The 22,389-nt window shown below is 43.2% G+C and overlaps 1 protein-coding gene across 1 annotated transcript in view; it reads right to left on the bottom strand.

The window, feature by feature from the left end:
• Nucleotides 1-21,827, bottom strand: part of adcy5 (adenylate cyclase 5) — a 113,400-nt gene extending 91,573 nt beyond the window's left edge. The window contains exon 1 of the mRNA XM_083776081.1: nt 20,804-21,827. Coding sequence (XP_083632207.1) covers nt 20,804-21,799 — 996 coding nt within the window. The 5' untranslated portion in view covers nt 21,800-21,827. The remainder of the gene's footprint in view (nt 1-20,803) is intronic.
• Nucleotides 21,828-22,389: the final 562 nt, after the last annotated feature.

Raw genomic sequence — 22,389 nt, forward strand, 5'->3', positions numbered from 1 at the left:
AAATTTGGATAAAATCTGAAGGAGTAAGATTAGAAAATGTGTTTTACATATGTCGGCCTCCTGGTGGCGCTATAAAGAGCAGATGTGAAAAAGTCCAGGCAAAGGTTTTTCCTTGGCCTCTAGGGAGTGTGCATACAAGGTTTTACACAGATCGGTACGGTTATAGGTAAAAACACAAATCGGCCAGTTATAGCGCCACCATGAGGCTGAGTTGAAAATATTCAGCATTTTGTTTGAAACGGAGCACTCCTGCGAACTTTGGAAGCCAATCTTAAGCAATCAGGATAGAGTCTGAAAAATCTGAAAGACCCGTTTCGTTGAATGGCTCTAGAGGGACTGTGTACCAATTTGCGTGATGTTTGGACAAAATCTGTAGGTGTACTGTCAAAACATTTGTTTTGCACAAAGCGACCTCCTGGTGGCGCTATAACAGGCCAATGTGAAAACTTTGGGGCAGAGGTTCAGCTCTGGAATTCAGGGAGTGCGTGTGCAGTCAGTCAGTGCAGTATGGCTGCGATCAAGCCAACGGTGCCAGAGATTAGCTGTTCACAGATGGACAGACAGACGGACACACAGAGTGCAAAACATTCTCTCTCCCCATGCCTTCGGCCTGGTGGAGACAAAAATAGTCTTACAAAACAAAAACTGTGTGTTCACATGATGGCGACTGCTATGTGTGTGCTCAAATCATAGAGAAAATGAACATGTCTTTTGACATTGTCAATATCCAATTATCCAATATTTTCCTTAAAAATAGCGATGTGTCGTGATCGCTAGTGCATGGTCAAACTAGTCACTAGTCGTCAAACAAACTTGTAAATCGCTAGTCATCAAACGAGCTTAAGTGGTTAAGAAAGTGAGTTTACCAGTTCAAGCACACCCACTGCGGTACATTATCTGTGTGGCTAAATAAATCTCCAGCATTGTTTGACTGGTGTCAGAGAGATGTGTTTTCGTCTGTGTGTATAATGTCTGCTAGCACTGCAAGCTACTATTTACTGTTGTATTTATCACCATGGGAACAGAGAACATTGTTTGCTAACTGGTTCACCTCCAACAACCTGCTATCTCCACAGTGTTTGGAGGAGAGAGTTAAAGTGGTGTATGCAAATAGGCTCGGCGATTCTCAAAGTGGAGTTTGGGGACACTCGTGGGTCCTTGAGGGGATTCCACAGGCCCGGTCCACCAGCAAAAATGTGTTATAGAGCAGTGGTTCCCAAACTTTTTCACGTCAAGGAACCCTAAAGTGACACTAATCCGTCCACGGACCCCCATTTGAAAAGATATTCCAGGGACCCCCATAAGAGAAGATTTTTACGGCTCTAGCAGAGATTCTCAACCCGTTTTTATTTCAAGGACCCCCAGTTTGACATGCATTAGTCTACAGAAGACCCCCATTTAATGGCATTTCTATCTCTGCGACCCCCAATTTATATTGTAAAATCAATGATAATTTAACTCTGAGAGTGTACAAATGGAACCAAAGGGACCAAATGAACCCAAATGGTTCCAAACTATCATTAGGCTGGGGACCCCCTGGAACTCCTTCAAGGACCCCTGGGGGTCCCCGGACCCTACTTTAGGAACCACTAGCATCAACAACATCGGTTTAATAACTTCAAACCTATATACAAGCCCATAACACATTGCATCTTGTAGATTTGCTATAAACCTTTTTTTTTAATCTAATCTAATCAAATTTTATGTTTAATTTAATTTAATTTAATGTTGACCTGAAATGCAGCAAACAAACAGTAGTGGTATTATTACTCCTAATTCACTAATCATGAATCAAAACATTTGACCGAGAAGGGGAGGTCAGATGTCAAATTCCATACATTGTAAGATATTCTGCTATATCTGTGGTTATGACATTATCGTCCCTCGTCGGGTGTATGTCCAAAATGGTTACTATACTGAGGAAATGGAAAAGATAAACTGTGTAACAATCATCATTGCGGTTAAATATTCACAAAAACATTGACAGACTTAAACACTCAACTGTCACTTTCAAAATGTTTCAAATATGTGTGTGTTCTAGCACAACAGTGCCACTTTTGCCCCTATTGGTACCCTAAACATAGGGACATACGGACATAGGGAAGGACGGACATTGCTGTTCCTTGGAGTGGCTGCACCGCTCAAAAACATCAAAAGTTGAAATACTGAAATACAGGGTTTTTGCCAGACACTGAATAAAATTCTGATGATGGATGTTAGTGAATCCTCATAAAAGTAATTTAAGTGAGATGCACTGTATGTAGTCTATGCACATTCCAGTCAGCCAATATATCTGTATGTTCTGTGAACTAAGGACTGGTCGTATCAACAACTGAGCGAGTAAGTTAGAGCAATGGAGAGGAGAGACAGGCGGACCAGATTTACTGGTTTAACCCATTTAGACCCGAGGATGATTCTACAAATGTCTCGACAGTTTTCTGAAAAACCTCATGTTTCAATGTCAGTGGTTTTCAAACTATTTCACGTCAAGGACCCCAAAAATGATATGTATGTGGCTGCCTACCCCCATCTGAAAATATGTTGTTCCATGGACCCCCCAGAAGCAAAGATTTGAGTTAAAAACTCTGAAAGAATATATATTCAAAGATTTGCACCACATTTACACAATAAAAAAAAAATAGCAGACCTAAAAGTTCATAGCGCGGCACTCGGTACCACGCTATGAGCTTCATAGACTTTTTTAAATAGTTTTTGCGCGTTTACACATTATCTGTTCTAAGCTCATTAACTGCCAGAGTTTCTAAATTTTTGAGCATTTTTACTAATATTTCAAGACCCGCGGAATATTTTGTTCTACGACAATGTATTTCCGGGGGTCCTACAGTTAGATTCACGTTCATATGTATTTTCAGACATTTACCTTATCCCTCACTTGGGGAGTTCAGAAATGACTGAGACGGGGAAAAACTGGTGAATGTTGGCATGACATTCACCCAACCTATCATAGCTATAGGCAGCCCTCAGCCAACTCTTTGTATCTCCCCTTCCTCTAGTCTGTAAGACCCCCTCCTCCTTCAAGAGGCCTTAATTCACACCAGGTGGCTGTGTCAAGTACAGTTTGGTGTCACCATGGCTGATATCAGACTCCATACAAACATAGCTAAGGGTTCCCAGGGTCCTTGAAGCTGTAGAGATGGTACTTGGGACTAGGGCTCTGCAATTAACAGAAAATCTATTAAGCTGCTGTATTTAATGATATGTGCCGAGGAGGTTTGGGGATTTCACAACTTTTCGATACAATTCAGCTAAATTGAAATTGTTCACGTCACATTCTACTATTAACTATTTACAGGCCAACTTAACCCATTCTGGGCGGGAACCCCTCTTGGTGTTTTAAGCCAAGTATGTAATACTTAAAAAAGCAGATCTACAAGCTATGAGCTTCTATCTGCTTTTTTTTTTTTTTATGGTGAAAATGTGGCGCAAATCCTTGAATATATATTCTTTCAGAGCGAACGTTTTTAAATCAATTGTTTCTGGAAAAGGTCCCTGGAACAACATATTTTCAGATGGGGGTCGGCAGCCAATTACATATATTTTTGGGGGTCCTTGACATGAAAAAGGGTTGAGCACCACTGACATTGAAACATAGGTTTTTCAGAAAACTTGTAGGATTTAGAAGAATCTAAAATTTAGAAGAATCTAAATTTTGTAGAATAGTCTATCTACGTTGATAATGATATTCATATTTCCAATGACAATAATGTGAAATAATTCTATGGCATACTAGCACCATGTCCGGGGCTTTACATCAAGCCACCTCATGCGTCAGAAACAGGAGATAGGGGTTAGAATCTCCTTGCATGGGCTAAAGTCTCATTTGGTTATTAGTTAGTTTAGGTCATAGATAGTACCTACTGAATGAGTTTTATATAGCTTTATATCTATCATTAGTAGGGCTTTTACGCTACAGGCTACGAGAACTTTTATTGAGAAAAAACGGTTCGAGGGAAAAGGAAGTTGCCGCCCCGTTGTTCCTGCCTGTCGACTACAAAACAATACTACAACATGACGTGAAGATATCATCCGCTCCCGACAGGATCATATCCCCTAAATGAAATGGTGCCCAGGCTAGTAACTCGAAGAGTGTACACATTTTGTACACAAAATAACATAGATTTTACAATATAAAATGGGGGTCCCAGAGATAGAATTAGAAATGCCATTAAATGGGGGTCCGTAGACTAATGCAGGCTTTCCCAAACAGTTTTTCAGGGTTTCAGGCTTTCCAAAAAGAAGTTTGGGAACCGCTGGACTAATGCATGCCAAACTGGGGGTCCATGAAATTAAACAGGTTGAGAATCACTGCTAGAGCCGTAAGAAATCTCCTCTTATGGGGGTCCCTGGCTAATTAGTGTCAATTTGGGGGTCCTTGACATGAAAAGGTTTGGGAACCACTGTCTTATACAGTATCATCGTATTGTTACCGAAATGAACCATGATCAGGTGGTCTTACTTGATGTTTGCTAAACCATGCAGCCTTGTGGGACAACACATGGTCAGCTGAGCCCAGACTCCCGCTGGGGAGCTGAAAACATGCTTCCAATTGCATTTGAACACCTAATTAACACCGGTCAGTCAGTCAGGATGGATGGATTCTTCTGCTGTCTTACACCCGGCACAAGCTTTGAAGCCCCCCTGAGTCGACCTTCGTATGGGTCACATAGCTCCAGGGCAGTGGATAAAGAAGGCAGGTGCTGCATGCTTGTAAAGCTGAAGCAAGCTATGCAACAAGAACAATTTTGTTACGCATGTGGGGGCCCCCAAATAGAAGCGTTCATCACACTATAGCACAATAAAGCTGAACGCAATCGCGTAGACGGTGCAAACCTAACCACTTTCATTTTTTCTGGAGGCTGTGTGAGTGTGTAAGTGAGGCAGGGGGGGGGCTTCCACAAACTCCACAAATGAGGGAGCGGCTTTAATGTCAACAAAGAGTGCTGAACTTAGAGGTCACCCAGAGGCTGCCACAGGGCCCAGGCACATGACTGCATGGGCTGAGGTCAGGAGAATGCCATTTTTTTCTATGGTGGTCGATGAATGGGCTGAAACAGTACAGTGCAGCCAGCCAGCCATATGAAAGAAGAACGCACATGTCGTACAAACACAAAAACTGTGCACGGTACAAGTAAATACATCCCGAAAGCACTGCATGTGCCAATGCTTGGGCTTGACTAATAATGGCGCATGAACAGACGAGTAGAAATTGCACCAAACGGAGGGTGCAGTCTGTTTGTTAGCATTTAAATACTAGTTTCTGACTACAGTCTATTCATTTTAAAGATTCTTTTTTTGGGGGCTTTTGTCTTTATTGATGGTTGTATGATACAATAGTTTGACAGGAAACGGGGAGAGAGAGAGATTGGAGAGTGACACGCTGTCAGGATCGGGACTCGAACCTGCGACAAGCTGTCGGGCACATGCAGGGACGGATTAACCCCCACGAGGGCCCCTGGGCCGGTAATTTTTGCAGGGCCCCCACAGCGCGCGTGCGCACGACATTTTCGTGTTTTTATCATACCTAAATTTAACTAAATCAATGGCCAATGAAGGGCCCCAGGAGCCCTTTTCAGGGCGTCAAACCTAGTACTGCGCGGTCCAATTTCTCCGACCACCCAATGGCTAATTTGTCCCTGGGCGCGTGAGCCTAGGTGCCCGGACCGCTATGCCAGCTGCCTGGTCTGCCCACAAACAGGCTTTTACAGGTCCATTTAACTCTTCTTTTTTAACTGCGTATTCATGCAAAGTAATTGGATGGGTTTGAATGAGGAGAGGCTACAGGCAGACAGTCATTTAGCCTATAGGGATCAACACAATTTTTGGGGGTTTCTGATCCAGTTGGAGCGGAAATAACTTCACGTCATCAGGCGGGCCTGGAACCAACGACCGAAACCAACTGTGCCTACACATAAATGACAGCCACCATGATCTGCCTGCCTTTATCAGCACTGGACAGAAGCACAGTAGCCAGGAAATGGCTCCAGTCAGGAATAAAAATAAATGTATGTGTGTGTGTGTGTGTGTGTGTGTGTGTGTGTGTGTGTGTGTGTGTGTGTGTGTGTGTGTGTGTGTGTGTGTGTGTGTGTGTGTGTGTGTGTGTGTGTGTGTGTGTGTGTGTGTGTGTGGCCGTGCATGCATACAGTGTATTATATAGGCTGCTTTCATACCATCAGTGGCCTGTTTTAAACATGGATAGCATTTTACATGTTTGCGCCCAATGCGTTTCCACAGCTTTTTGAAAACCTTATACCCATACCTAACACCATGCCAAAATTCAAAAACTAGTCACCAAAAGCCAAATGTTGGTGATTTCTCACGAGCTCGCCCCCAGCTACCAGTGTTAATTGGATCCACTTGTAGCTTCGGAGACCACAGAATTAATTTGTAACTCAAGAGATAGAGATGGATGGGAGGCTAATCGTTAATATCGTTTTCATCACAACAATCATATTATTACAGAGATGTTTATTTACTGTGAGATTATGCTTCGTTACTGGACACTGAGGTGACTCTGTACTATACATACATGAATCTCTACGCCAAGTCTCTTTGCCAAAAATAGCAGATCTTCAAGTTTTCGACGCGTCAGCTAATGTTTCCCCGGCGGGATATGGATGCTGATGTGCAAATGGGACTCTGAACGCTACCACACCCGGTCAAGTAATTTCCCCAAATTCAAGGTACCAAAAGTTAACTCTGAACTAGGTAAATCTGCCTTTAGCTTCTGTGGCCCAAATACATGCAACGACCTACAAAAGACATTAATTGACCACATTAATACCCTTGTCCCTTGCATCGTTTTAAAACCTTGGTGAGCATACAGACCCGCACAATATGTAGCTGTTTTAGATCATTTTGAAATTTGTTTTAGCTTGTTTTAGCTTTTTATTTGTAATTCACATGTATACCTTTTGTTTTTCTTTTCCTGATCTTCTGATGTATTGTGATGTTTTCTTTTTTTTTGTGATTGATGCGATTGTATTACTCGACGACACTGAAAATGAGTTTGATTACTCAGTGTAATTCCGAGAATAAATAAAACTTGAACGAATTGATTAACAAAAAATTAACATTGAGGAATTTATTGTGAAGCCGGTGAACACACATCTCACACATATCAGAGTGACTGCATGGCCAAGCTTATAGCGAAGGCTTGTTGGCCGTAAAGTCATTGTGACACTTCAGTGCACACACCAGGATCATATAAACACTGATTAGCCAGTTCTGGCTAATCATGCAGAACTGTTAACCATTCAAATGAGAATGTTTCGGCCTTGATCCACAGACTGTGCAAGGCTGTGGGCAAGGAGCCAAGCAGCCAAGCTAGTTAGAAGCATCAGACTTTTCACGCCTGTGAGCATCAGTGCAACAGCACTCCGTGGCAGCAAAACTCAAACAAAGACCAGACGAAAACATTTAATGAACAAAACGCTCGCAATAAGCATATTGTTGTGAAATTGTTTCTTGGACCCGAATTGGCTCGGTACTCGGACCGCTTTTCTCCATCTACACACCAAATCTAATGATCCCCCAGGACATGCATGGGCAACTGGCGGCCCGGAGAGGCCACATGCGGGGCCGCACCTTCACTTAATGTGGCTCATTTCTACCCTATAATGTTTTCAGATACATATTTTAGCGTGAGGCTTAAGTTGAAACCGAGTAATACGCTGTCTGGATGTTATCTTGAATGGGAATAAAAACGGAGGATTTCTGTAATCAGTAGCAGCTGTGTTGGACAGTGTTGGACAGTGTTGGCCGGATGTGCAGATATGGGGAATTAAACGGGTGAGCATAATTTGTATTGGGCCTCGACACGTCATCACACAGTACGTTTTCAGGAAGTAATTAAAATTTGATTTTATGAACTTTTGATATAAAAATACACAAAAAATAGAATTTGCCCATTTCTTTGGCATCCATTGTTAGGTATGCCCCTATGATGACCACGGATATGGTCTAAATTCTAAAAGTGTGAAAAACGTATTTTTTATTTCACTACGCCTTTAAGGCATTTCAAAGGTATTTGAAAAAAAAAAAAAAAAAAAAAAATCAGGATTCCAATAAAATAAAGTAAAAGATTATTCTGAATTTCAATTAAAATATAGCAAAAACAGCTGCCCACCCCTGCCCCAGAATATGGATGCTGCTGGCAAAATCTGTCAACGCTGCATGACGGACATCTGTCACTCAACACAGCGTTCGCTCAAGCCCCCCCCTGCTCTGCTGTTTGCTGCTGATAATGGATGAAACGCATCCAAAGGAGAAATACATTTCCAAATGTCAGCCCACTTGGTGTGAGACCTTCCCCTTTGGCACCTCTAGCAATCGTAGCAAACACCAGGCATGTCATTATAAGTCAAGGGATGTCAAGCCGACCTTAGCCATAGAACACGGTGGCTCCTCAACAAACAAACACACACGTATGCGCGCACGCACACACGCGGCGCACGCACGCACACGCACACGCACACGCACGCACACACACACACACACACACACACACACACACACACACACACACACACACACACACACACACACACACACACACACACACACACACACTTTCTCTCTTTATCCGTCTCTATCGCCTTCGCTTCATTGGCTCACTAAACAGGGCTCTCCCCGTCTCTCCGGACTTCCGTAAACACAAAATACAAATACAACTCCAATCAGTTGTCACTCAGCTTAAATTGTATGGTGTTCCATTCCAAATTGTGTGCGTTTTTATTTGTTTCTTGTTGTTTATTTCACCTTTAATCTTGGTACTAGCTGTCACAGAAATAAAATTAAGGCTCAAAAGGTCTTATTACGAAAGTCCACATTAGTATTGTGTTGTTGTTGCTGTTGTTTTTTCCTTCTTCATGTAACTAAGACATTATAAAACATGAGAATGGGACCAGGAGGGGGAAAAAACTGCACAAGACTCTAATTGACCACAGAGTTTGACTGAGTGTTTATTCATGATGTCACTAGTGTCCTTGTGAACAATTAGTGCATGAGCTGAGGGATAGAGGCCTGTGGGCACTGATGACAGTTTGATCATATCTGCAAATCTGCTTCCAGGAAGACAGTTAAGACGTAGGACAATAACTCTGTTGTAGGTATCGAATGCCAATAAGTAATTTGTACAGTGAATTGAATTAGCAGAGCTCATTGCCTATACTCCATTGCCTGCTCACTAGCACTCCCTCTTTTGGATTTCTTTGTCAATTCTCTAGAGTGAAACGTGATGTCAAACAAAGGCAGACAAATCCATCATTCAGGTGTCACTCTGACCCAGTCCCACAGTACCCAGCATTGATTTGATTACACATTTCGGCAGTGCATCAATCTGCCCTCTGACGGAAGGGTGTGTAATAGCAGCAAGGTTTTCTACCAGGGGAGAAGTTTGTGTTGTTGTCACTGAGCAATGTTTTTAGAGGATATACAGTAGCTAGCTACAATGTGATTCTGTGCTCTGCAATTAGGACAGGATTTAAATGCTCCATCCCAAACCTGAAGTCAAACAAGAGAGAAACTATGTGTCATAGTTTTACAGTTTTACAGCTCGGCTCCACAGAAAAGGACCTTAAAGGAGAATTCCATGCTAGAATGCTTTCTTATCTTTCTTACCTTTCTTTGTAGTCGTTACGTCCCCACCAAAGAGGTCCAGGTGTTTTTTTGTGCAAAAACTCCTTATTGGCTATTTTCCCTACCATAAGCCCTACATGAATTGCATTGCATTGAATGGGAATTGAATGGGTCTATGGGGTGTTATGCTAATTCACTTATTTCCATCGAAAGAAGTAGTAAAGTGTGCCGCTTGGGATATTATTTACATTATGAAGAGAGGATATATACAAAGAAATTATAATTTTGATCGATGGAAATAAGCGAATTAGCACAACACCCCATAGCCCCATTCAATTCCCATTCAATTCAATGCAATTCATGTAGGGCTTATGGTAGGGGAAATAGCCAATAAGGAGCTTTTGCACAAAATAACACCTGGACCTCTTTGGTGGGGACGTAACAACTACAAAGAAAGGTAAGAAAGCCTTCTAGCATGGAATTCTCCTTTAAAGTGAGGAAAAACACTTGCCTGGAGAGCTCTTAATGGTATGACCAGTGTGTGGAAATCCAACCTCCCCTGACATATCAAGATCAGTTTATTCTTCTGCGACCGTGGAGTCTGTTCTCCTCTATGGCTGTGAATGGGGGACACTAACACAAGCCCTACAGAAATCCCTGGATGGGTGCTACACCAGAATGTTACGTGTGGTACTGAACATCAACCTGGACCAGCACATCACCAACAAGCGTCTGAACGGGGCATTACCAAGTAAGGAGGATGAGACTAGCTGGCCACTGCCACTGCCACCAATGTGGACGTACTAAAGAAAGATGCTGGTGCAGAAAGCACAATTGAGCCAGATGTATGGAGAATCGAGATGACTGTACACGCCGATGGAGGGCTCGTCTGAGGACGATGTAGACTCGTAGAGAGAAAACTTTATTTTGTTAGTCTTTATTTTTTAATCAGCTACCCTTTGTAACAGTAGCCCTCTCCTGCCATTCCACCCACCTCATTTCTTTCCTTTTTTTGATATCAGCATCTGCCACTGAGTCAAAATGTTCTGTGTAAAACAGATTTTGGACCTTTTGGCCAATCAGTCACACAATGTCAAGCCCGTCTTCAACATAATTGTCAGTAATTAGACCAGTGGTTCTCCACCTTTTCTGGAACAGGGCCACCCATCTGACGACTGACCGTAAGTTGTCAGATGGGTGTCATTTTGTGTATAAGAGCATACATTTCAACAGATGGTTGACTTTTCTTGGAGCTGAAGCCTAAAATGTGGTCGACCTGCCATCTGTTTGATGATTCACAGATAAAATACGCTGCTTCCTCATCCACAAATATGGACTGATTTGGATTCCGTATTACTGTAATGTTGAGCAGACTTGTATCATTGGACAGTATAGAATTTGAAATTAAATGGATAATCACAACACTACTTTTGTTTTACAATTAATTCATCAGAGAGAGATGGGGAACTTTCCCAAACTTTTAGTTTGAGACTCAAAAGAGAAATAAGATGTCTCCCCGGGAACCAAAATAGTGAAAATAGCCGATCTACAAGCTCACAACGATGCGACGAATAAAAGGTTTTGGGAATTTCATTGATTTTATTATTCATTGATTTATGAAATTATTCTGAAAAACGTTTTTGGAAATTCTTTGAAAATCTTTTGAAATAACGAATTAATTAATTAAAAATGAAGGGATATTTACTCACGTCACGACATCAAACAAGTAATCGATAGAATATCTCTAAGAAAATAATAATTGATAGTTGCAGCCCATAATTATTAGTGGGATCATGGGAATGTGCCTCCTGGCAGAGATTTTAGCTCACCTTTTATTTTCTAATTATTTCTAATCTTATGCTATAATGACAGTGAGAGTGTAGGGGTGGGAGAGAGAATCACAATCATCTTCTAATTAGACTTTGAAGACAATCTCAGTAACATTATCAATACAGGAAGGAATATGCCAGCGCCATAGCTGCAGAGGTACAATCTTCCCAAACATCAAATACATCAAATGTGACACATCCACATGAGATTGTGCATACGGTATCCTCTGAACCGCATCAATAGGCGATTTGTGGCAAAAGAAACTCCCAAAAGGTTTTGTTTTTTAAAGTAAATTGTAACTTTTATATTAACTAAAATATGTTTCATTTAATTCATGCTTTGTAATGTTTTGCAACATTACATGATTGACATTGACATGACTCACATGCTGATTGGTAATAGTATGCTTCCAAAATGAGTAGCCTAAATAAATCATATAGTGTCTAGAAAAATACATACATATTTAGTTGTTTATATTCTATAACTTAGCAATTGAGTTCTCACAGATGTGTACCCATAAAATTGTAGGCCATTATTATAACCCCCCCCCACCACCACATCAAACTCTATTCTGGGCATGTCGTGATGTTTGGTGAAAATAGACAGATATTCTGCGAAAATAGCTGATCTACAACTAGGCAACAAGCTCACAACGCTTTGCGATCAGCTATTTTAAGCATAGGATTTAAGTGGTTTATAGGCTCTCTTGAGTGATGACTTCACTCATTTCCAACCACATGATTTTAAAATGATTTATTATTAAGCACGAGAACAATGGCTTCCATTACAGCATTCACAACATTCCAGGAATATAAAAGCCTGCCGTTTCTATTAGCTTATTCCCCATCGATGGTGTCACTGGTAGGCGGTTTTCTGAACTGCCCACAGAAGACCCTCCACTGAGACACAGACCGTGCGGAAAACAAATGGTACATATTATCATGAGCATTAGGACCAAATATATTATGATGGAAATGGGTGACATCACATCGTCCTTTAACGTTGTGTTGCTGTGCTTATTGGGAATCTTTCTCACAAAGTATCTGGCACCGCACCAGCAGTTATGTTCAACGAAAGCATTGCCATAGCGGCAGACAATACTTGTGAAGTTGTGAATGTTTTTGCAACACTCGAGAAAATGTTTTAAATCCTTTTCTGTTTCCATCTGGTCTTTGTTTGAGTTTTGCTGCCACTGAGTGCTGTTGTGCTGATGCTCACAGGCGTGAAAAGTCTGATGCTTTTAACTAGCTTGGCTCCCTGCCCTGCAGCCTTGCACAGTCTGTGGATCAAGGCCAAAACATTCTCATTTGAATTGGTTAACAGTCCTGGATGATTAGCCAGTGGAGGTTCTATGATCCTGGTGTGTGCACTGAAGTGTCACAATGACTTCCCAGCCAACCAGTACGGCAAAGTAACTAAGTATATTCACTCACATTATACATACCGGTATCATACTTAAGTACAATTCTGAATTATTATTATTTTACTTTACTGGAGTAATTCCAATTTTCAACACATTTACTTCCCGAAACCCCGATGACCTTGGGATACATCACTGAGTATACTGTACGTCCCAGGTGCATGAGTGCATCTATGTGATGTTTTTTGTTATAGTTCTGTTTGCGAACGCAGTGAACACTAACTATGAGACCCTGCAGATCGTGTCTGTCTGTGTGTGTGTCTGTGTGTCTGTCCCGCTGTGACACCACCCGCCCGCCACCAGAGGGCGCAGCTGTAGCACGCACACGCACACGCACACACACACACACACACAACGAGCTGCGTTCGCTTCCCGCGTTTGCGCGTCCTACTTGTATTTATAGTGACTCATAGGAATAGACTACGTGACAACCAGGTATAGTCTGGACTCTGGTGACCACCGGATTGACGGGTGACAGCCGGAATGTAGACGGCACCCGGGTGAGCAGTATGGGTTAGCGCCCCAGCCTGTGTCCTCCGTGAGGAGGAAAAAAGGAAAGGAAAGTATGTTTACCCAGGGTAACTGGACGAAGCCCAACAAACCCTCGGTGAGGCCTTTAGGAGGGCCATTCAAGCAGCAAGCGGAGCCTGCAGCACCACCTTCTCGCTCGGGTGGAGTCTGCGGAACCATTGCCCACCACTCCTGAATGAAGTGTCTGGTGCTGGGAGTCTGGTGCAACACACAGGTTCTGGGCCTGGTGAGAGCAGGAGTGAACCTGATGAGATGTAGGAGGGGCCCGGACAGGAGTCAACCCACAGAGCCTAGTCCTTCCATGCGCCAGATTGCCAGAAGCGTACCTCCCAGCCCTGGCAGAGTATGGTTTTTCCCTAATGGGACTGATTGAGGGTAGCTACTGGGATGTAATTCGGGACTTGATCACCCCGGCTGGGTCGCCTGAGTGAGGGGTATGATGTTCGAAAGACCCGAAACCCAGATGACCTTGGGATAAATCACTGAGGATACGTCCAAGGTGCATCCATGCAATGTTTTTTGTTATAATTCTATGCAAATATTGTACTACAGTACAATTATTTGAAAACCTTTGTTTTCCTTGCGCTGTGAGCTTGTGGATCTGTTATTTTACTCTGAGGACCCCCTGTTGAAGACCCATGGAGTTCAGTATACTATGGGGCTCGTTGTCTAACATTGCTTTGGAGAACTAGGTAACAAGACCAAATAAGCAAACACTACTACAAGCCCTAAAAGAAAAATGCAAACCGCAACTATCAATATTTACAAGCGACTTCACAGAAAAGCAAGCCCAAAGTCACTTATAATAAGCAGACTTGGCAACTATGGAATATGCCACCTTTTGTGTCTGAGTTATACCAATTTGTCCCAAAGATGTGCAGGACGTTCAGAGTGGGAGAACTAGCGCGCGCACACACACACACACACACACACACACACACACACACACACACACACACACACACACACACACACACACACACACACACACACACACACACACACACACACACACACACACACACAGGGCAGATGTGACAAATAACTTGAATATAAAAAGAAATAACTGACAATGACCAGTACCAAATAATCCAAATATATAATTTAACATAGCCAAAACAGAGCATATTTAATCAATTACACTCAAAATGTGTTTACATCTCTTTTTTTTAAATAAACAGGCCTACTCGGTACTCACCAGAGAGTGAGTGACAGAAGTGCTTTGTCCAACATCTGTATGTGGCATCAATACGGTACCGCTCCCCCAGCATCCATACTCTTTCACACCTCGCCTGCTCTCACAGTATAGACCCTGCGGCGCTGTTTAAGATACAGGAATTCTACCCAACAAAAACATAAATAAACTAGGCTATTTGTGTATATATTTGGACAGTGCCACGGGGGACATGGACAAAGCAGGACAAAAACCCTCCACGGTGAAAGCAGATGTTTACACTCTGATTCGGTGGTGCGGGGGGGGGGACGGACGGACGGACGGACCCTTGAAGGCAAATTAAAAGCAGGACTGTATCAGGGGGTGGGAGGGGGTGCGATGAGGAGGACATCTGTTTTGGATTCCGGTGAGTCTTACACTTGTATAGTGCTGTGCAGGACAATTAAATTACAGAGGCTAGTGCAGACCCTGTTACTACTGGAGGCCTGCCAAGTGGGCTGGTCAGCTAACCCAGTGCTTCCCAAACTTTTTGGAGACCCGAAAGATTCGATGTCTTCCCCCGTGACCCAAACTGACCCAATGCGTTATGACGATGCGGTGGGCTTGTAGATCTGCTATTTTTTCTTACTTTTGTTCTGTTTTTTTTTAAATCATATTAAATCTTTTTGCTCTTGACCCCCTGGGACGCCTCAAGGATCCCTGGGGGTCCCTAGACCCCTGCTTTAGAGACAGTAGGGAGTAACACGGCAGAGTGGTGCACTGGCTTGGTGCCAGAGACGTCTCCCTAGGTACATTCAGCCATTTTACTGATGCAAGATGTGTAATGGGGGCATCATCTTTCACCTCGAGGTCAAATGGTATGAGGCGGGGTTATATAGTCAGCTAAGATTACTGGAAAAACAGTTTAACTGAAAAGAATACAATAAACTAGAAAAAGTGCCCTTCTGGGCACAGGTCTCCACCAGGAGGATAGGACTGTGTGAGATGATTGGCAAAATGTTTAGGAGTAATATAAACATGTTTTTTTTTGCAACAATTTTCTTTATTTTGTTGAGGAAATGCAGAGCCAGATCACTCATAGCATCTCTGAGGAAATAATTCTGGATGAGAAGGACATGTGCAGCATTCTGAACAAAAAACTTTGGAAGGCAATGTTAGCCAGTCAGTGTAGAATCTGAGAAATCCAACAGACTCGTCTTGATCACATGACGACAGAGATCATGTGTACCGATTTGCGTGAGATTTGGATGAAATCTATGCGACTAACATAAGCAATGTGTTTTGCAGAAATCCGCCTCATGGTGGCGCTATAACCGGCAGATGTGGAAGGATGCAGGGACAAGGTTTTTCCATGGGCTCTAGGGAGTGCGCATACATATCAGTATACAGATCGATGCAGTTATAGCTAAAAACAGGAATTGGCCTGTTATAGCACCACCATGAAGCTGATTTGGAAAAAGATGAGTGGCATGTCGTCCTCTGCCTAGTGGAAATGTGCGTGTATAATTTCACATTTTGCACACACATTCCCACTAGGTTGAGGAAGAAATGTGTAAAACTTTGTTGCACACTCCCTATAGGCCAAGGAAAAACCTTTGCCCTGTATTTTTCATATCTGCTCTTTACAGCGCCACCAGGACTTTTTTTATATTATCCAAATTGATTTTATCCTAATTTCACGATAATCGGTATACAACTACACATGATCTCTATAGTCATGTGATCAATGCCGGTCTGTTTGATTTCTCATATTCCATGGCTTCCAAAGTTTTCAGCAGTGGCCTGTTTCGTACAAAATGCCGCAAATCATGAATGCAGTGTCCAAGTGCAGTGTGCACGCATATTCCCACTAGGCTGAGGAAGAATTGCCACTTGACATTTTTGGAAAACCGCTCCTATGCTGGTGCAGACCTGTGCACCGTTTGGAACTTTATCTAGTTTATACTCCGTCTTCTTGACTGAGAATGGCAACGGCCGACTAGGACAGCAGACCAACAAGCTCACCAAGTCACAATACGTTGCGTTAGTGACATACATAGCGAGCTTGTAGGTCTGCTTTTCACGACACGACGACCCCGGCGTGCGATGAAGTGTGAATCGAGCTTAAGGCTGAAATGGCAGAGTGCTACATATGTACCGTTTGTGCTGTATATCACAACCCGCACGGCAATGCCCAGTGTCTACTCTAGGGACTAGAGCTCTCCTTTCAGCCACAGCAGAAAGGCAGGTGAGAAAGGTCAGGCGGAGGGCACTGCGAAGTGAAAAGATTTACTCCATTTTTCAGGGGGGGGGCTAAATCCTCTTAAAATAAAATGTCCCTGTAAGGGCCCTCCCCATGAGCTATAATCTGTGTAGACAAGATGGCAGGGGTTAAAAGACGAACGCTGTCTATCACCGTGATAGACAACTCCTCTCTGTGCCTTCTGGAATAAGACATGACTTGGAGCCCCATGTCATAATATAGGGTTATGGTTAGGATCATCTTTCAGTCACACTGCCATGTTAATAATAGCGTTACCTGCAAAGCACTTTCTTTTAAACAAAGAACACGGAAAAACTAAGTTACGAAGGTAGCCTAATCTAATGCACAGTGCAAAATAAACAGTGGGAATAGCAAATACAACACATTTTGAGACCATGCAGATTCTATATGTCCTGGAACTGTAAGACAGATTTAAGAGTAAGCGGGCAAGCAATTTTGGATTTGGAGGCTGGCAGGCAGGCAGACTGACTGACTGACTGACTGACTGACTGACTGACTGACTGTCTACAGACAGACAGACAGACAGACAGACAATCACTTCATACCACTAACTTACTGGTATCTCCTTGGTTAACGTCGGGGACACAGCATAGATTAGAAGATCAAAGAGCCGAGAAACATAATTCCTTCTCTGAGGATGTGATCCATGGATGTTGTGTACATGATTTGAACATGATCTGAAGCTTGTTTTCCCTGAATATTTCCCTGAATTGGGGGATTCTTGGGAGCACTTGTGCATCAAAGCATCATCTCGGGATCTCATATAAACACAGCGGTCTAACTCAGTAACTGTCTGGGACTTGAGCAAACAGCAGGAGCTCTGATAGGCTAAAGAAACAACAGCGTAGTGATGAAAGACTAACAAACACAGCATCTCTTTCCCACACACAGCTGCTATCAAGGGATGTAATTTCCTAAATAAGTTGGGGTCTGACTCTGGACTGTAGAACTGGACTTTTTAAAGGTGTAATAGCAGTCCATTGATGATGATCAATAACTAGATGAACACCTCACAAAGAATATTATTAAATTAACTTATTCCTGAGTGTGCTGTCATGTATCGTTCTAAAACCCTTGTGCTACAGTGTTATGAATATGAATCAGGGCTCATGAAAAGCACTACAGAGCCTGATAACAAACAGGATTCTGAGTACTAGTCAGTTGGGAATGGTGTAGTAGTGTGTATAGTGGCAGTGTGGAATAGTGAATATTAGTTTATTTGAAAAGAATATTTTATTTCAGCGTACTTGTGGACTGATGTTGCCATTTCCATTCTCCGGGCTACTACTAGACACTTAATGGGCGCAAACACTGAAGTTGTAGAGACTTCAGTGAACTTTGCAGAGGGGGGGGGGGGTTACAGAGAAGAATGGTGTGAGAGGACAGAGAACATCAGTCAGAGAGAGAGCCTGCAATGTCTCATTTTAGAACACACATGCGCACGCACACACACACACACACACACACACACACACACACACACACACACACACACACACACACACACACACACACACACACACACACACACACACACACACACACACACACACACACAGGAGGAGGGATTGTACAGTACAGTACAGTACAGTACAGTACAGTACAGTACAGTACAGTACAGTACAGTACAGTACAGTACAGTACAAGTACAAATACAGCACCACTCACTTCAGACTGGTCTGATTTACTTTCTTTATATGATGATTTCCTGTTTTTATAGTGTATACATGCACTGCACTTAAATATAACGGCAAAAAATACATGTGAATGCATGTTTAATATGTTTATAGAGCTCCCATGAGCTCTAGCTGAAAAGCTCAATTTAAGTTGTAAAAATACTACCAGAGGCTTTAAGGTTTTACTAGGAACATGTAGGCGCAACATATTCTCCTGGAACATTAGCATTGAAACTTAATAAAAGTCCCCATAAAAATAAAGCCTAAATCATTTCCAAAAGCACAATAACAATTTGTTGAGTAAAACGACTGTATAGATTTTGGGATTAACGTAAACTTTCGTCCCTGGCTATAGGAGCAATGTATGGATAGATTTTAGGGATTTACGAGTTGCTACTAGATTGTATGTATCAATAGGAGTCTTTCAATTTTGTGAATGGTATTGGTGGTGTTATAGGCTTACACGTACAGGTCACATGGGGGTATTTACACGTGGAGGGTCAAAGGCTCTACTGGTCGCTTAGTTTGAACCATTTTATTTGGTGACGGAAAGGCCTCAGAATCACAGAATCCACTGTATTGTCACACCACAGGTTTACAGAAGAGTGGGGGGGGATATTTGTTTTTGGGAAGCTCCATCATTTCGTTGTTTTCAGGAAGAAATAAAGAAAAAGAAGAGGGGGGAGGCAGGGGGAGCTAGGAGGAAAAAAAAGCTGAGAAATCGAAAATATCACATACACATGGCATAGCATAATCCAGCTAGTACGCTACATACAAAAGTACATGAGTTAACCCATTTAGACCTGAGGACGATTCTACAAATGCTTTCTAAATCCTGACAGTTTTCTGAAAAACCTCATGTTTCTACGTCAGTGGTTCTCAACCTTTTTCATGTCAAGGACCCCCAGAATTATCTGTATTTGGTCGCAGACCCCCATCTGAAAATATGTTGTTCCAGGGACCCCCCAGAAGCAAAGATTTGAGTTAAAGGTATATTCAGTGATTTCACTTAATTCAAATATCACTTATTTTTTTGTTTTGTTGTGATAATCCTCCCTACTATAGAGTGTGCTGGCCATATAAGGAGTTCCTCCCTGTCCCCAGTTAACCCCTGGGGGTCAGAAAACCTTAGGTTTCGTTAGCCAAAAACGAAACCTAAGGTTTTTTGAGTGAAATCACTGAATATACCTTTAAAAACGTTCGCTCTGAAAGAATATATTCAAAGATTTGTGCCACATTTTCACGATTTTTCAAAAATAGCAGAGCTACAAGTTCATAGCGCGGCACTTGGTGCCCCGCAATGAGCTTGTAGATCTGCTATTTTTCAACAGCTAAAGCATAACACAATGCTTCAAACACCAAAAGGGGTACCCCTCTAAAATGGATTTAATAGACATGAAGTGCATTTAAGGTTAGACATGGTTGATAGCACTTCGGTAGGTCCGCATAGCAGCAGGTATAGTACATGAGATTAGACATTAAATGTGCACTCAGTGTCACTCAGCGCATTGTTTACAGTGCAGACAGATGTATTCAATGTATTTGTCAGGTTCAACCACATAGTCCACAAGGTTAACTTTCAAGTTAGGCCTACAATGCACATGGTAGATTCATAGGAAAAGTTAAAGTCCAGCCTGGCGACAGGCTCCCATGCTATAACTTCCACACAAGTGAAACCCACACCAAAGCATATAAAGGCCGGGTTGGTCAGGCCTTGTTCGACAACGTGAGCTCTTTTAGGCCTATATTAATTGCATGGATAATGAGTCAAATATGCATGAAAGGGGAGTGAATAGTGATAAGGCCTAGTCAACCAAGGCAGTTTCCACGAAGAAAAGTGCAAATCTATCACGCTTTTGTTTCATTTTCAGTCATGTTACCTCAGTGATTATTGGATATGGTCACAAGACCCACTCAGAACCCCTGCTAATATCGTTCATTATAGAAGCTGTGTTGTAAAGGAATTGGCCTTTGCAACGTTATAGTAGGCCTATATATTTGCCAAAGTGCCATGCAGTTTGATTGTGGTTTGGCTGTTATTAACATCTCATGTAAAGATTCAAGTGACAAAAAAGACCAACTACCAATCATCACCAATCAATCAATCAATCAATCAATCAATCAAACAAACAAACGTTAACAACTTAAACAGATGCCAGGGGGCAGGGGTCATATCACTTTCTGCGTAATTACGCAAACTTGTGCCTACTGAACACGGTCATTTCTTAGCCCAAATCAAATAGCAGCCCAGCATCAAATAGCAGATCTAGGTGGTTAATTAATAAAAAGGCAAATTGCCATAATATACATACCAGCTTCCACAAGAAGTTGTCCATGCTGTTCAGCATCCAGGAGATGGTCACGTGGATGGCGGAGAGGATGACTCCGGTGATGACCGCGGCGCGCATCCGGACGGGCAGCAGTGTGTAGATGACGTGGATGAAGAACACGGTCCACCAGATGCCCTCGGAGGCGCTGCGCGGCTGCACGAGCAGCACGCCGATCACCTGCACCACGAGCACCACCAGGATGACCACGTAGCACACGATCCACATGTGGTCCTGGTGGAAGCCCGTCCTGTTGCACACCACCATGAGCACCAGCACGAGCACGATGGCCGCGGAGAACACCGCGGCGAAGGTGGCGCTGGCGCCGCTCCCGCCGCCGCCGCCGCAGTGGAAGCCGAGCATCACGGCGCACACCAGCACCAGCACGGCCATGAGCATGGTCAGGCTGCTCTGGTTGAGCCGGAAGAAGTAGCGCTGGTAGAGCCTCTCCAGCTTCTCCGAGGGGAACTTCTTGGACTTGAATATGCGCATGACGCCGTTGCAGCACGCCACCATGGAGCACTTCACCTCGGGCATGGCCTCCTCCTCCGCCTCGCCGGTCCTCGCTCCTAGTCTGCGCTCCTCCAGACCCAGCTCCACCGACTTGGGTCTCACCTCCCCCCCGTCTGCGTGCGGTAGTCTCGGGGACCGGCGGTGGTTGTGGTGGTTTCGACCTTCCTCTCCTCCATGCTCTTGCCAAGCTGCCCTGGACCTGAAGCTGACCCTGCTGACTGTCGTCGTCGCTGCTGCTGCTGCTCGTGGTCGCTCCAAGTCATCCTCTTGGTCCCTCCATCGGCTGCTGGACCGCGCGAGCCTCGTTTTGTTGTTGCGCGGAGATCTGGCCGAGTATGGGCATCCGTTGGCGACCGACTCGGACTCTCCCCAAGCTGATCTGTGCTCAGTCCCTCCTCCTCCTCCTCTCAGCCCTGCAGGCGCACCGCCGCCGACTCCGGGTGGGCTGACACTGTTTGATCTCGACATGACGGATAATATTGGGAAGCAGAGAACACCGCCACCAGACAACTGAGATAAACTGAACTTGTAAAACAAAACAAAAAGAAAGAAAGAAGAAAAAATAACTTTGAAAAGTATTCCAATAAAATGGAATCGGTAATTAATAGTCCCAATTATGTAGTAGTCTGTCTGTATTTGAACCCATGTCTATTCGCATAGTCGAGTAGCCTATTAGATTAGTGCAAAAGTCCAAAAAGTCAAGTATAAGATAAGATCCGCGGAGGGAAATTCATGGGGAGGGTGATGATGGCAGATACACTAAAGGATGAAACTATAGGGTGCGCAGTTTATGAATGAATTCCCACTGAACAGAGATTCAGTGTCTTAAAAGTTTGATCCGTATCCTAATATTACTATAATTAGCAGTGATCACAAATTAAGCTTCTCTCTGGAGTGAAATAAATGCCCAGTGGGGATAAAACCAATTGAACATGCGCAAAAAGTCACAAGAGAACCAATTAATAATCATCACGAGAGGATAGGGAACATTGGATATCCGTGTGGATTTGGACTCTCTCATCATCACTGACTGGGCCTAATAACAACCCCAAAGAGCC

Source organism: Protomyctophum parallelum (genome assembly GCF_964188405.1).
Source record: "Protomyctophum parallelum genome assembly, chromosome: 11".
NCBI classification, from domain to species: domain Eukaryota; kingdom Metazoa; phylum Chordata; class Actinopteri; order Myctophiformes; family Myctophidae; genus Protomyctophum; species Protomyctophum parallelum.